Source organism: Coturnix japonica, chromosome 7 (genome assembly GCF_054131305.1).
Source record: "Coturnix japonica strain WE chromosome 7, WE-NBRP24, whole genome shotgun sequence".
Lineage (NCBI taxonomy): Eukaryota > Metazoa > Chordata > Aves > Galliformes > Phasianidae > Coturnix > Coturnix japonica.
Window position 1 is genome coordinate 21,934,116 of NC_140669.1, and position 17,299 is coordinate 21,951,414.

The following is a 17,299-nucleotide window of genomic DNA, read 5'->3' on the forward strand; positions in this document are numbered from 1 at the left end:
GTCTCATCACAGTCTTGCAAAACATCCTCGGCACATACTACAGATTAATAAACACAACTTCCACTGTGTAGTTACTTAAATTACGCAGTATGCTCCATGCAGGAACAAAGTGGCTAACAGTACTGCTCACAGGCAGACAGAATACAAAGCACAACTCTACATAGAAATTCTTCTACATTGCTTCCCAAACCATTTCTCAAACCCAGAGCTTCTGGAGCCTTGCCTGAGCCTGTCTAGAGCACTCTCTGCAGTTACAGATGAATAATAGTTTGGGAAGCAACAAAAGACAACAAAGTTAAAATGGACTAAATAGGAATTCACACACACACACACACACACACACACACACACACACACACAAAAACCCCACAATAATTGAGGCAGAGATCTTCAGAGATGAAGAGCCAAACTCACCTTGAACAGCACTTGCACTTACAATAATCTGCCTTCCTAAAAGAAAGATTTGTTAATTTCTTTGAGAATAACTTAGATCAAGTAGGTTGCTCTGCTGTTGTTATTCTATTCACAGTAAAAATGATCAGCTGCTGTAAAGCTGAATTTTTTTTTTTCTCAAGACCAGTGTATTTTTGGTTATGCAAAATCTTCACATTTTGCCAAACCTCTTATATTCAGAATTATATTTTACTGTGCAGACTGCATCAATACAAACAGACATAAATCAATAATTTAAAAACATGTGTCATTAAGCTGCCTAAATGAATGAATCTGAGCTCCTTTGACGATCTCTCCTCATTATCTGCTAGGGAGGAAGAACAATTCAAGAGCTTTGGAATGGAAACAAGCACTTCCAAATGCAGGAGAGGATATAGAAAACATATTTGGAGGGAAATAAAGCAAGCTAACTTCTTTGAATTGTTTATTTCCTCAATCAAACTTTAATTAAAAACAGAACATTAGGATGTCTGTTATACTAAGCTACTGTAATACAGACTTCCACATAAGAGGATAAAAAGCCTAACAAAAGGCCAACAGAAGTAGAATGATCAGTGTCTGATTTATTACTCACTGTGCTTACAATTCTATTCACACATTACCACCAGGTATTCTCTGCTTTCAGATACAGGACAATGAATGGCACAGGCAACCAGTTCCTCACTTCAAACCTAATACTGAAGTTAAATGCAGCAGAGCTACCGTAGATACTTACTGCTCTCTTTATTTTGTACTACATATACACAGAGACAGACAAACTTTTGCCTTGGAAGCCAACTGTTAAGACTTCATAGAATTGTAGATTAATCTGAGTTGGAAGAGAACCATAAGGATCACTGAGTCCAACTTGATTGTTTTTAAGTGGGAGGTTGCAAGACCAGAAAGAGAAAAGGAAGAATGGGTCCTGATTTTTATGACTAAGAATTTTTCAAAGACTTCTAAAAAAATAAGAGCAAATTCTGCCAAATGCCCCATGCCCAAGCCAAGACAAAAACGAAGCCATTTCAGTTCAATGAAGGAAGCAGGGCAGCATTTTGGGATGTACATTTTTCTTTGGTAGCATCATTAACTTCTATGACAAACGTCACGCAGCACTGTGACCACTGAGAAATCAGCAGTGTCTCCTCATGACGAGGTGCAGAGCAGAAGTGACAGGTGGCAGAGCCCACCTGTATGAGCTCTGCCAGGGCTATCAGTCAGGGCTCTGCATCAACAGGGCAACAGCTATGGCAAGAGAGAGCCGAGGGTGGAGCGCCGGGTGAAGAATGGAAGAGAGAGTGGCAGAAACCTGGAGACAAACAAGTATTGTCACAGCCGGAGGGTGAAGGTAAAGAGAAGATGGAGTTAAAGCTGCAGCTGGAATGAGCAGGAACTGCTGGGTAATGATCAATCCTGCACTTCTGCATTTTCTTCCTATAAGATTCCATTAAAATGGGTAGGGTGGGACTGGAATGGGACAACAAAACATAGCTGCTGCAGGAAGCTGTAGAGCACTTTTCTTATCTACTGCCCATGGTCAGGCATGGAAAACAGCAGCTGGAGTTTAAGGGACCTAAAGCTCTCCTATCCCACTTACTCAGCCCTGTCAACATCTGCACACACTGTGCAAGTTCTACAGCAAAGACAAATCTTAGGCACGGCTGTGCATGTACTTTCTGCCTAGACATGCTCTAGTAGGAAACATGCTGCTGAGACAGGCTGGCTGCTGTTAACAGTTGCTCAGAGCAATGTTACCACACTGGTCTGTTTATATGCACCAAACTGGGAAGGAACTGAAGTTCGTGCTGTGCTGATGGGCAGGCAAGAGCAGTCAGAACAGCAGCCCAGCACACTGATCCAGAACAGAGTGGAATAATCTGGAGGCAACCAGTTGGTACAAGCCCAAGCAGAGGGGAATAAACCTTCATGATTTCTACTGTGAGTTCTTCAGTGCTGGACAAGGGCAAGTTTTTTACTGCCTCACTGGAAGAGTTTAAGGTTTGCTGCAAGATGACATCCCAGGTAGCATCCCTTTTATGGAAAGGGGAAGGTGCTGCTGGTTTCCATGATGACAGAGCAGGCAAATGTAGAGGAACGGTTGACAGAGGAAATAAAGACTTGCCCATGCTAAATTTGAAATGACAAATCATTTTTTTCTAGCAAGAAGGCATAAAATGGGAGTAATAGACAGAAGGTCAATTTTATTTCTGAGCCATTGTATTCTAAACGCCACTTCTGAAGGAAAGAGCATCTGTAGCTAGGAAGTAGGAGGAGGAGGGAAGCCCAGCTTAGCACCTTATCTGCTAGCAACAGCAAAGGGGAGCAACCCAGTATCATCAACAGCTCCTGCTAATGTGCAACAGCAGCAGGGTGAGTTTGTGCATTGGTCTAGGTTTGCATCATTGTCTTCGTCCACAGAAGAATGAGAACGAAATTTGCTAGAAATTGATTGGAATATGAATGGTTAAAAGAGAACAGAGAGATGCAGTGTGAAAGTAAGAGACCAGGTGACAAAAGATAAACAACCGAGAAAAATTGAAATCACTGGAAAAAAATTACCTGAAAAGGAAAGCAGTATCATAAAGATCAGAGAAGAAGATAGAGAAAGCCATGCAAAAGCTTACTATTTTTCTGTTTTCCTTTTTTTGTTTGTTTGTTTGTTTTAGAAAATTAAAACTCTAAGCCTGCTGTACTTCTACAGAAGTAGCCAAAATGGTTTTTAAACACATGTAATTTTTAAGCATTTAGCCAAACAGTGATTTATACAAAGAAGGAAAATACTAGTTTTTGTTTGTTTACTTGGGTGTTTGTTGCTTGCTATGTTAAATAAACGTAAAGGATAGACTTTGTATACAGGATAGTGTGTCTCTCTCACTCTCTGTCAAAAATCCTGTGTGGAAAACAAGAGGGAAGAAGGAGACAGAGTGGCTCAAAGGGGTCAGTTTTTTCTGAAGCTAGCATACTTCATACTCTGAAATTGTGACTAACCCAAAAGGAGCTTTGTTCCTTTTATATGTCAGCAAAACAAAAGGTCAGCCTATTGAAATATTGGCCAGGTCTGACTTTCTTCTATTAATAACAAGTAGAGACACATTTTTTAAAGTAATAGTTAAATAAATGGCTACATGTCTGCAATCATTTCAACTTAAAATGTCAACTGGATTTGAGATGCCATGTGCATTTAATCAATGACTCTGCATTATAATATAAATATTACTTTGGTTTGACTGCTTTGTCTGGCATAAATCATAATTCAGTGAGATGAGCACATTTCATTTTCTCTACAGATGGCTGTTAATAGCAATACCTATTAAAGTGGCACCTGCCAGCACTCTGTAGTTAAGGAACCTGTCAGGAGCCCCTTCTGTATGATTTCCCTGGTAATTGTTGTCTCCCCATCACCATAGAACCCTCATTTCCTGAGTTCGCTTTTCAAGAAAAACTGAACCAGAAAAATCAGAAAAGGTATCTTTTTGCATGCGTCAAGGTAGATCTCCCTTCACACGGTATTCCTGAGCAAAATAGGTATTTATTAGTTGAAAGGCAGCTCAGGTAGTACGACTTCAAGCCCTCTAGGATCTTTGACCATAACACAGCTGTACTACATACAGAAATGCCCAATGTACCATAGCTTAAATGGAAAATCTGGTATTCAAGTTTTATCCTGAGACAAGTGATGGATTTTTAAACAGCTACCGGACAAGTACAGTGAATAAAGGATAAACACACTGCCACAGAGGTGCTGATGAAAGGATACCATCAGGAACACACTTTGCTCTTTTGGGCTTTTTTCCTGCAGAAGGTGTAATTTTGGTCAAGAGGAGACAGGCATTCTGCCACTTCCAGAAAGGACCCAGCCATATTTCCAGTAGGACCAGGGTTTACTTTCATCTTAGTGCGTGTGGGATGTACAGAGGTCAATATTGAACATTTAATTAGACACATCTGAGAATTCAGCGTGCAAAGTTAATCCTTAAACCTCAACACACTGTGGTTTGTTTTTTCAATCTCAGTAATGGCTTGAATAATGATATTTGAACTTGAAGTGAACATGCAAATATTTCACAAAAATAATGCTCCTTGTAAACAGTTTGTAGTTTCCAGTCCTTTCAAACAGTCAGAAGGAACTTTCTGCTCTGATCTGTTAAGTAAATATAAATCTTGTTATCCAAGTTCAGTAATGAGAGTAAGGGGTCTATTCTTCTTCATTGCACTTGCAATACATCTAATGTTAATGAGATTTATGCATGCATATTAAGAAGAGAACAGATGCTTAATTAAACAAATAAGCCTTCAGTAGGCAGTCCATGTGATCATTTTTAGTACAAAACCCCCTTATTTTCTCTATTTTAGTCTGACTATGAATGCAGCCAAGGAGGAATTGATACAGTGAAGGAAAAGAAAAAGGGATATACAAATTGAGATCTTTGTCTTGCCTTAGTTCAAAATACTTGAGAAACTTTAGTTATGTTAAAATAGATTAAATATCTTATCTCACTCATCCACTTGAGCTCTTTACAGGAAATAAGAGTTTTATTTACCAATTTATGTATTTGGAAAGGGGGAATATGAGGCAAAAGGAAAAGGAAGTCCTATGAAAAGGAAGTCAAGACCTCTCAGTAACTAATCTGCCCCATTAACTGATGCTGTGTAACTAATACACATGCTTGATCCATCTCAGATCATTTCACTACTGAGGACAAAATAATCTAAAATTATATTAGCCGAATTAGTCATAATTTAATCAAATCTTGTAGTGGTTTTTGGTTTTTTTTTTGTTGTTTTGTGTTTTTGTTTTGTGTGTGTGTGTGTGTGTGTGTGGTTTTCTTTTTTTTCCTGTCTATTATTTATTTCCAGCATGGTACATACATTTAAATAAATATATTAAAATATACATAGATATATAGGAGTGTGCGCATGCACAAAGTAAAACACATGAATGCATGCACTGCCTCTCTACATCAAATCACATCACTGCTATTTGCTCTTTTAAAATTATATTGCAAACTTTTCCTCCTCAGTGCTTACCTTCTCAGGGAAACAAAGAGCAGAAAGAATGTTCCCCATAAGCTGCCATAGCGCTATACTTAATGGAAGTCAATATCTGTATATTATACAATCTACTTTGCAATACCATTACAGGCTCACCAGTGCTGGTTGTAAAAAGTATCATTCTGAGCATGAGACCTGTAATAGTAGTAATGAAAAAAGGGTCATTTTTGTCTTCCAACTAGAATGAAAAATTAAAGTCGCTAATGCACTTTGCTCAAAGGAAAATTGGCAAATTAAGGGGACAAAAAATAAAATATTCATGGCTCATATTGTAAAATGGAAGGTAAATAATTTAAGATGAACTATTATGTGAGAAAACATAGTATGTCTAAAGAAGAAAAAGCAAAATGCAACTGAAATGCACACTTATTTCTACATTCTTAACTTGCAAGTACCTGCATATGTGCACAAATATGTCTGCTGTGGTTGATGTGCATTATTTGGGATGGACTGACATCTCCTCACCTGTATGCATTTTGAAAAGGTTCATTAGTGAACCACCAAAATTAAGGCAATAAAGAAATGCCTTAAATTAAGTGTTGTGGCGGTGGTGTTTATTTTACTGAGACCAGTGTAGCTAAAGTCTAAGAGACGGTTCTTCAAGTGCACTCCAGTTTGACAAAACTCTTTATTTGAGTCGCCAATTACGCATCTGCTCATAGATTTATTTATTTTTTAATTGCAAAAAACTGACTGGTTTCTGCCTATGGGGAGAGAGCTATTAAAATGTCACCGATGTGGCTGCAGTCCATTAGATAACTTAACTTTATACCCATAAAGCTGAAAGAGCTACCCAGTATTTTTTATAACCCCTATCTGGAAAAGGTAGTAAGAGAGCCATAGACTTATGTTTATTATACGCCAGGACTGTAACAACTGCAATGGGATTAGGATATGGAGCAGCAATGCAATGCACAGCAGAGGTCACGTTCCCCTGGTGATTTAAAGGTTCAGTCTTTCTCCAATTTAATTTAGAAAGCAACTCAAAGCCTACCACAGGATTCCAAAGCAAGGCAGTAACTGGAGATCACAAATTTAAAATCTAGCGTTCACCAAGCAAACCATGGAATACAAATAACTTTTTCTTTCCGTTTTTCTTTTTAGATTAACCTCTTGGCTAGATTTGCTTTATGGTAGCACTCAGCATCAGGGGCTTCTACCACCCTGCACAAAGGGGTTAATGAATCCTTCCAAATAGCCTACAGAGCCACCTAACAAGGCTCTCTAAACAAGTGACACTACATACTTCCTTTATTCAAAGGCCCCAAACCACTGTTTTGCTAAATTGTTGCTCATGAAAATACAAAACACACTCATAAAGAAGCACAGTGAAGCTCATCTGAGGTACAGCAGTCTCCTTATCATGCCGGGAGGATCAGTCACCTTGATGTAAGGAAAGGGATGAACCAAGAATGCAGTGTGTTACTTAATGTGTACCCTTGTTCCTATGATGCATCCGCATGGAACTGAACACTATTTTTGTTTCAAGTTTAAGCACGGATGCTAAAGAGCGACTTTTTTTCTGAGGCTGCAGTATAGATTTAGTCACAGCTCCAGTAATAATAGTACCGTAATTTACTTTGCCGTCTGTTGTCTGGCATTGGGTTATTTAGTAAGCTGTGATGATGCAATGTGCCAGAAAATACCAAAAAGTAAAGTAATGCTCGCTTAAATGTTACATACAAACAATTAATCAAGTCAGCTTCTGTTGTTCTCTGACCAGCACATATGTAGATTTGATCCTAAGACAAGCAAGCAATATACATACCAGGACACAAGAGAAAACCTACAAACGCTACACTCTGCACCACCCTAAAATACTGCTTTGGATTATAAGGACTTTACCAACTAGTAATAACCAGTGTCATCTGCATTTTAAATTTCTAGTATATACCCACGCTTCAGATGCAGCAGTAATTAACATGTGGCAGCCAGGAGCTCTGGTTCATACTGGATAAAACAGGACACTTTTTAAAAAACAAAGATTACAAAAATAAAAGCATGATTTCTTGATGGTCTCCCTGAATCACAGTCACCTAAATATAAAGCTTCAATCCAGGGAAAGCTTAGCAGGAAAGCAATCAATTTTTTTTTTTTTTCTTTTTTCTTTTATGTGTAAAAAAAAAAAAAAAGACCAGGAACTACAAGTAAATAGCAGCTGAGCAACAGATGAGGCACTAAGTGAAATCTGTTAGCAACTGCTAACAGCTTTGCTATTTTCTGTTGTTAAATTAAAAAAAAAGAGGAAAAGGAGAAAAAAAAAAAAGCAAAAAACCCAATGCAGTAGCAATTCCAATATGTTCAAAAATCTCAGCTACAAAAGACTAAAGCCCTACACTTGCACCTTCTTGTACCAAAGATAAATGCTTGGGTTTGTCTTAATATCTTGATATGTTTTGCTATAGATTAAGAGGCAGAAACAAGCCAATTCACATGGATATATTACTAAGATAAAACTCAGTATAGATGTAAACACAACCATGGCATAGTACAAAGCCTCTATCTCAGACAAGTGAGACATTTCTAGCAGCTACATCAGACTCCAATTCTCCTTTCCATCTGACTCCTAGCCATTCTGCAGACAGTACAGTGTGCCTCCATTAACACTGAGCTTTCTGGTGAAAGCTCAAACATTTTCATTGCCTTTCTGGCCTGGGAGCTTTCACCACAGACTGATCATTCCCAGCTTACCTCAACCCAATTCTGCTATGGGTTCAGCAAGCTTGTTTTCCTGCTTAGGTGCATCTATATGGCATGGTAGAACTATGGAAGTGCAGCAGAAACAGCTCTGAACAAAGCAGCTCAGGAGCAATGAGAAACATAAACATATCTGTGTGGTTCTTATTGCACTGTCCCAGGTAGATACATCCTTGTCACACCTCTGCCACCTGCTTTATTGTTATTTTCTTCTGGCAGCCTAGCAGGGACTGCACTCCTTATCCCTTATTTTGGAGAAGTGTCCCACTTGGGGAACCACAGTACAGCTATCACCGCATCCGCAGCAGGCACACTACAGATTTCCTTCTTCACCCAGCTTTCTGTTCCCTTATGGTGTTTACATTTCCAGTGCCTCCTATGGCAGGCTTCCCTTCCAATTTAAACTCAGCATGTCAAAAACTGAGCTTGTATCTGTTTCTAAATACTTCTTTCTACTTTTCTCTTAAACCACCAAGAATTAGTAGTCACCTTGCCTGCTGCAGAAGCTCACAACTTTGTCATATGAAGCTTCTCTTTTTCCTTCCACAGATGTTCTACCAATAAAACATGCCAGTTTCATCTCTACTGTGTCATAAAAAATCTGTCTGTTTCTTTCCATCCGTGCTGCTAAAATACTTGATCATTTAAGCCTTCTTACTGCAGTCTCATCTCTAGTCCTCCTGACAGTCTCCTCACTCTTCACAGCAGTGCTAAACTCTAATGTCAAAAATACCTCTCGAATCTAGCATTTAGTCAGTGTTCAAGCCTTTCACTGATTCTCTTCCCATTCTTTCTTTAAAAAAAAAAAAAAAAAGGTATTCAGATTCATTGTTTTTGTTTTTCACATCACCCATAGCAGTTTTTCCCTGAAAAAATACCAGTCTGGTTTTGTTTTTCTTGAGCTCATGTGGTCCCTCTGATTCTTTTGCAAACCCATGCTGTTTGCCCTTGTTCCATCTTTACAATTGATTACCCTTCCTTCGCTTTTGACATAGCTGGGGGTCCTCTTGGTCTCCCACTTTCTCATGAAGGAAATTTGCTTTGAAAAACAATTTTGCAAATTCCTGGATGAAACACTCACAAGTCCAAAGAACCTCCAAAAGCATCCTAGCTAAGCTGCTCGCTCTTACAAACAACTCCTCACCTCACCACTATAACCCCTTTCCATCACCTTTGTGACTTTGTACAGTTTTTCAGTGGTGTGGGACAACAATTCGCATTTTCATTACCATACAAATAAATATTAACAACGACCACTGTCGTCTGGGAAGACAAATGGAATAAAAAATATGCGTATGAAAAGAACAGATGTGTAAAGATTGTGTACAACCAGAATGTGAAATACAATCTGAAAAAGTGAACTGCTGAGAATGGCAACCTATTGTTCTCAGTTCTGCATGTTGGTTGTTATTGGATTTTTTTTGTCAACTGCAATCACTGGCCTTGGATTCTGATGTAATTCCCTGCTTTTTCTGGGTCAAGCATTATGCTTCCAAAAGACAGACCTTGCGCTTCAAATTTAGTCAATTCTGCTAGCAATACACAAACCAGAAGACTTATGTTTTTGTCAGATCTCTGCATTATTCTCCTCTTCTCACAGTCCCATTCACTTCAAATAGTTAAAACAAATGGAAACAGGCATAAAGCTAAACATATACAAAAAGAGCTGCTGAAGTCACCCTCCTCCTAATTATTCAGTGTTTTGACTGCAGATCCATGTTAAGCCCCATTTCTTTAAACGGTATGAACACAAATGCACGTGCAGTGCACAGGTGTGAGTATGTGCTCCTCAGCATTACTGAAGAGCCCCATTTGAATGCAGACTGGTATATCCACGTACCTTTATCCTACTGCCATTAACAACTACTGAAATCATGCAAATTTGGCACAAAATGATGCCTGTACATTTTTGAAAATATCTCCCCAGTGTTTAAAATTCACTAGAAAAATTTGTGGATTCCTTTTGATAATGCATGGAAGCAAGACAGTTAAAAGTTTTTATGCGAGTAGAACAAAAACCATTGAACTCCAGAGACATATCAACAGAGAGTTGGAATGTTAGCTTACGTAGCAGCGTCCTAATGAATATTAATATTATTATATTAATTGCAAATATCACTTAAATTAAACACTTTACTACTCAACAGACTGAACAGATACCAGAGGCAGTGGTGAGCAAGCAGAGTACCTATATCACCAAAGTCTACAGCAGCAACAAGGAAATGTTGAGATGAGTTTTGTCTCATCTCTGATGTTTCCAGATACATAAAATCAATCAAAAGCCAAAATTGTTTGGAAGAAATCCAAACAATGGTGTGTCAAGAAGGGAGGACAACAGTCTTTGGGTCACTACAGACAATGGTTGATGCTGTGAAGTACAGATTTTATCGTAGCTAGTAGTTTCCTGTAGCAGCAAATGTCACTAGACTGTTTACTGTAACATAAGCAATTCTGCTCTCTCCAATGCCTGTGAAGAAAGCACACAAGCAAGGGAAGAGGAGGCAATGTCTGAATATGGGAGTGGGTCACATATGACTCAGAAATATTCTCCACAAAACCTACGCCCCACACACATGCTTGTTTTAAGCCTGAAACCTTGATTTTTTTTTCTGGCATATGGGAATGAATTTCAAAGGCACAAAAAGACATTTTGTCTGCCAAATGTCTTCTGCCTCAGCCACAAGTTTGGTGTAAAAGTATAAACTGCTTTCTTTTTAAATAACATAAACATTATTCTGAGTCCAAGTGAAATAATTTTTCCACTACTTTATGAGAGCACCAGTTGTTTCACATGTTATAATGAGCATGGGTGGCTGTTTTGCTTTTTAAAATGACATACCTCAACATGACACCAAAGCCTTTCTTCTTTTTCTTTTCTGGATCTTCATTTTCTTCTTTCCTTTTCTTTTCTTTCATTTTAGTTTTGCCCTTTTCTTTTTTCTTCTCTTTCTCTCTATTTTTTTTGTCTTTTTTCACTTTGGTTTCGACATCTTCTATTTCAGGGTTCCCTGGAGGAATAGATTCCATATTCTGTGCTTCTTGACCAGAGTGAGAGCTCTTATCAGAGAAACCATCTGCAGAAGCAAGAAGCAATGGGGATAGTAAGAGGCCACGAAAATGCAAACACATGAAATATAGCACCCGTGTCTACAAGGTGCACAAATGAATCACAAAACATACTTAATTGAATAATTTAAAAAGCAGACCAAACATATCTAGTGAATTCAAGCAAAGTTCTATTCTAAATTAAATACAGAATTATTATAGTGACTTGTTACTGAATATTAATCCTGATAAGAAAACCCAACATGGTAAAACACTGCTCTTTGAAATCTGGCTTATCCACCAGCTCAAGAAAACTGACATGCCAAGAAGCAAACATTTCATCATGTGCTTACTTCAACTAGAGACTGTAGTAACTGAACAAAACCAACCCAGTAAAAATATGATTTCATTCACTCTTTGGAATCTTTCCACTTTAATATAGCTGAAGAAGAAACAGATAAACTGTTCTGCCTGATTGGAGAAGATCTGTGTTGTTTCTGGTTGGGGGCTCAGGATCCAAGCACAGTTTTATGCTTCATGCTGAAGGAGGCATTATTTCCAAAATGGGGTCTTTAAGAGCACAATGACAGAATGAATGAGCAGCAGGGTGCAATCAACACACTGCCTTGCCTATACCAGGGAATGAATTTCCTAGTTGGAGAAGGGGGAATTGTAGACAGCTCTGTAAAACAAGCAAGATAATTTTTAGTGTAATCTGAAGAAGGCAGCTGCTTCTTGAAGTTGAAAAATACAATTATTTAAGGATTGAGTTCTAATTCTAATTCCTCCCCTGCTCTCCTACCCCAGAGGAGATCAGTGAAGACTTTATACTAAACCCAGTCAAGGTTGGACGGGGTACTACAAAGGCATGTCTCATTCAGCAAGACATAAGCAGCTTTTTAAATTTGATCAAATTCAATTGGACTAAATCACTTGCATATACATTGTACTAAGTTAGCCCTCAGCAATACTAAATGAAGGTGGCTCCCTGAAACAGCACCAGTGGCAACATACCCTCTTCTGCATCCTCAGGTCCATCATAAGACTTATCAATGGCAGCTCGGAAACTCTCATTACACCCCCGACCACGGACCACATGCGGCCTGGGTCTGTGAAAAGGGAGTTCGTTCTTCCTAACTTCAGCTACAGCAGTCTGAAGACTCTCAAGGGAACTGGACTTCTTCAGACCCAGAGTAGGGCCAAAATCCTTGCCGGAAACATCTGGAAAACAGATAGTTAAGTTTTTACACCTAAAACCACACAGTGAAATTAAAATTGTTAAATGGATCCATGTAATTGTACTTTATTATTTGAGGCCTTTGAAACACTATGCAATCAATGTAATTTGTTCTAAAAATAACATCAAGTTAAACCTACTTCTGTAGAGATCCTCATTCCGACTTGGAGGGAAAGGTATGTGATTTAGAGGCCTGACAACAGTGATGGGCAATAGCAAGCTCTCTCTGTTACTTTCAAGTCTGCACCAATGCTAAGGATGGAGTTACTTCCTCATCCTGAGGAACAGCCCTTGCCTTGCCTCTGAGAGCACAAAATACTTTAGATTTCAACTTTTTACAGGGATACTATCAAAAGTAACAGGACAATACAAGAACAGAAGACCTTAACATGTATGTCCATTTCCTAACACGCCTGAAGATCACAAGGATCACAAGAAAGAATGATACGTTAATATTTTATGGTGACTTTAGCAAACCTAGAGGCACAGGTATTTCTGAACTAAGACAGTGTGATGAGTGACCTCCTATATGGAAAATACAAAATCATCAGTAGTGTCTACATAAGGCAGTTTACACTTCCAGTCCCTGCAGACTGAAATGTAACTGAAAAAAGAGGAAAGGGAAAGAAAAAATAAAAAGGGAAAACAAGTTGAAGGGAAGCGTGGTTGCTAGGTCACAGTGCAGCCTTTTTTTGTTCACTAATTGCCATTCTGGAGACTAGCATTATTGCCAAATTAGTGAGAGCTAAAATGGAGTTAGAGCAATGACTTGCATACAACACAAAGGTGCTTAAAATCACGACAAACCTGTGCATCAGTAAGAGGCTCTGTGGTGCCTATCTAAGCCTGAGAATGAGCAAAAACAGAGGGGAGAAGCATAATCACTGTAAAAGGCAGCAAAGTGAAAGCCACTTATCAGCAGAGGAAACACTTCCTTGTTTTTCAGGTAGAAAACAGCTCTGACAGGTGACTTGGTGCAGCCGCGAGGGCACAGCCACAGCCCCATGTCCAGATGCAGACTGTTCCACGGCTGTGATGGACAGCGGGCTCAGGATCTATCAGCACCCATTGCTTGGGGAGATGTTGCAGCCAGTCCTTGCTTCCAGGCTGCAGCAGCACCCAGGTACCTGAAATGGCTGCGTCAAAAGCCAGTGCAAGGGTGTTTATTCACACAGCCCAGTACAAGCAGTGCTACATTAAATTAGAACCCTCAGCTGTGAGCCTTGGTAAAAGTCTGGGGTTAAATGCCAGGTAGAGGCTGTCTCCTGCAGAGCACAGCCAATTACTCAGACTAGAAGACTACTCTTAACCTGGTGCAGCCAGTCACAGAGAATAGGTCCTGTGTCACCCATGGCTCTTAGACAACTGCATGGGACACTGAGCAGTTATTGGCAAGGTGTAATTTCTTCTGTGCAAACAGCCATTACTTTGCCATTTCGTCCTGTCCTGAAGGCCCATTTAAGGAATTAATATTAGCAGTAATTAGCAACAATTTCCTGAGTTCTTATATTTTTAAGAGAACAGTTACAGACTTACAGCAACTTCCATGTAATGTTATCAGCTTGGTATTAAAATTAGGAAAAATAATTAAATGGAGCACTCTTCAGTTGCAAAAAATTCAGGACAAAACTGTCATGGAAAGCTGCATTTTTTCTTATGTCCCTAGAAGAAATGGGATTGTCTTACAGACAATTAATTAGCCAAAACCATCATCAAATACTGAGCTACCTTAAAAGACAGAATAAAATGGCAAAGATTGACCATATTTCTCACTGGCAAAGAAAGTGAAACTTCATCTCTAATCTTCCTGTGTTGTACCATTTAAAAGGTGTCCTCATTTATTCAGAAGCTTACTGTGGCCCTTTAGTAACAAATTACTATCAGGCATTTAGTTGCCCTTTTCTAAAGCTGTAATCATTTAGTCTGAAATTTTGCTGGCAACAACTGCAAGTTTCTCACTTAATATCAAAATATGCCCATAAAGAACCATCTGAATCCAGGTGAAGAATGACAGTATTTTTTCTTATTGATGGCAGTAGGAGCAATGCAGTTTTATTAAGAAGGCGAACATTCAAAGTTTCCTTGGGCATATCCACTAGGGTTTTCAGAGAGAACTTTTTAATTTTCCTGGTCGGCTTTCATTCCCTTTTCCTTTCGTTGTAAGGCTGCAGCAATTACATATTAGTGTGCAACTAAAGAGATGGGAGCTGAGTTGCTTCCACAAGCAGGCAGAGCAGTCCCCATGCTTTCACAGGCAGCATTTATTACAGGATGCAGTACAGAGAAAGGCCGGAGACTCCATAACAAACAAGTACCAAACTGACCCTCAGCTACAGAAATTTCCCTGCCCTGTCCCCATCTGGAGACCATTTCTGTACACCTTTAGGACAGCTCTAAGCATGAAAACATGAATTGTACTCATTGGTAAAAGAACAAAGTAATGAGAAAAACCTCAAAACAAACAAACAACAATGGAATCTCATATTTTAGAAGGCATTTCTAGATGGTGTATGAATGAACGTGTGTAAATAGCTAGCTCTACTCAGATTTTGAATGCAAATGCATGAGCTAGCCAAGGAATAATTTAATTGTTCATTATGAGCATAAATGTTTCTTTTTATGCATTTAAAATTTTTGAGACCTCATTTTACTGCTTCCTATGGCATCATGATGAAAAACATCCACTTTCTTAACAAATGTTGCAATATTTTATGAATGCCTTCTGAACTTCAGAAAACAACAGCTGATGTCAGTATCTGCCTATGACAGCCTGAAACCAGTTCCAAGATTATAGCCATAAGCAACCATCTTTTAACTGAAAGGCAGTATGACATATATTTCCATTTTCAACATCAACAGTTACCAAAGTTTTTCTTCTTTATGTAATATTATGTACTTTACATTCTCTTATTACTACTGCAGTTATTATTGATTTCAGGTATTTCCAGACGTCCCTTTTTTCCCCACACATGCACATTCCTTTCTCTTTCATAGTCCAGAACGAAGCATAGCAAAAGCAAGATGTAAGTCACAAAAATCAAAGGGAAACAAGAGTGTAGAAGGCAATGCAAGCCACCCCAAAGGCACGTTTGTAGAAAGGAATGGAAGTGGAGCCATAACCACCATAAGTACTTATTCAGGCAGGGAAAAGCAGGGTTTCTGTTGTACAGAATCATATGATATAGCAATCAGGCTGACCAACTGAGCCCTGCGGCAAAACAGTCAAAATGAATCCCTGCTGTAGGGATACCATTTGTATGAGAACGAATGAACCAGCCCTGTTAACCACGGGAAAAAATGTCCAAAGACACAAAATGCAAGAGACCGTCAGTAAGAACATCCAGCCCTAAATACATTGGTGTGCAAAGTGAAAAGCATGGTTTTCTGCTTTGATAAACATTAGGCCAAGACAGAAAACAGAAACAACAGAAAACAGGTGGACGGACATGATTTTTTCCCATAGGGCTGCAATGTTATATAGTGACTAAAATTAATTCACATTCACTTCTTTATGAAGCATTTTGTTTAATGCAGTTTTATTTATTTATAGCAGCATGCACAACAGTGAAGGATTTTTTCCTCTTACACTTTCAGATTCAGGTATTTCCTCAATTATCAACCAATTCAATGCAGAAAATGATATAGGAAGGAGGAATTCGAAAGTCATTAAACCATTTAGTTTGTGATTTTCAAATAAGGAGCTTTAGGAGAGTGTTTCTGAAGAATAACCTCAGACCATATGGTATCCTTTTCTTCAACACTATTCAAGTAGCACAGAAAAATATTATGAAGGGCTTGATAAAAAGAGAAAATCACTATCTTGCTCTTATGTATTAAAGACAACACGTATCGTTTTGCTCACTTTATACCTTAATCTGAGCATTTCAAATTAGAAACAGGAATGCTGAACAGCCTCACTTCTGGCAGAAATATCTAAGAAAGCGAAATCAAAGCATGGGAAAATTTAACAAGTTCCTCTGATTAAAAAGAGCCAGCTACAGGCTTCAGATTTACAGATATTTCAATCTATTTTACTACATATAATGATTGCAACTTAGCTCAGATTTGCACAAACTGCAATTTCAACTATGAATAATGGTTGTTCACAGTTTGGAGCCCTGGACGTATGCTGAGCTTTAGGCAGCTGTAAAGAACATGCTTGGAATAAGGCAGTCATTAGGCAAGAGATGAAAATGCATGACTACTGTCATCTTAGCAAGGTGTGCTGGTGTTGCTGATTTCTATGGTCTTATCACTAAGAAACACTGACACTGCAGAGGAACAGCTTAATATTTCAGAAAGAATAAAGCTAAAATACCACACCGCACAAAAGTATTCTCAGAGAAATGGCACATGTGGTAACACTGAATGTTGGAGAAAATACAGCAAAGCTTGTCTTTGCTGAAAAGAATGCTAACATAACCTGTTGAAGTAGCTTATTTGTTAGACTAGTTTAAACTCCTGAGTAATCTTCTGCTTCACAGGACAGTTCTACATTCAAAGTCTTCCTAGGGATGGAAGGCCTCCTCCAGCAGGCTACTGCCTTCTCCTCACCTGTGCAAATGACAAAAACCACCCTCAGGATAGGCCTGAGTATAAATTAAGCTCCCTGACCCACAAAATAGTGGCTTTCTCCTCAGGGATATTTATGTATATCAAATTGATTTTAGATATAGCTGCTCCAACCTGTTAGGGGAAAGCAGGTACAGAACAAGCAATGCAGACAGGAAAAAGTCCCGTTTTTAGAAAATACGATTCCCCTGTGATTTCAGGCACCTTGTAAATTGATCAGTCTGGAATTGAAAAGTAATAAAGATTCTAGTGCCTTGTGATTAC

The 17,299-nt window shown here is 38.7% G+C and overlaps 1 protein-coding gene across 3 annotated transcripts in view; it reads right to left on the reverse strand.

Annotated features, from left to right (window-relative positions):
- The window catches only part of PARD3B (par-3 family cell polarity regulator beta), a 359,537-nt gene that overhangs the window by 120,812 nt on the left and 221,426 nt on the right, over positions 1 to 17,299 (reverse strand). For all 3 annotated transcript variants that reach the window (XM_015868265.2, XM_085553339.1, XM_085553340.1), the window contains 2 exons: positions 12,241 to 12,447; positions 11,021 to 11,255 (listed from right to left, as the gene is read on the reverse strand). In XM_015868265.2, coding sequence (XP_015723751.2) covers positions 11,021 to 11,255; positions 12,241 to 12,447 — 442 coding nt within the window. The remainder of the gene's footprint in view (positions 1 to 11,020; positions 11,256 to 12,240; positions 12,448 to 17,299) is intronic.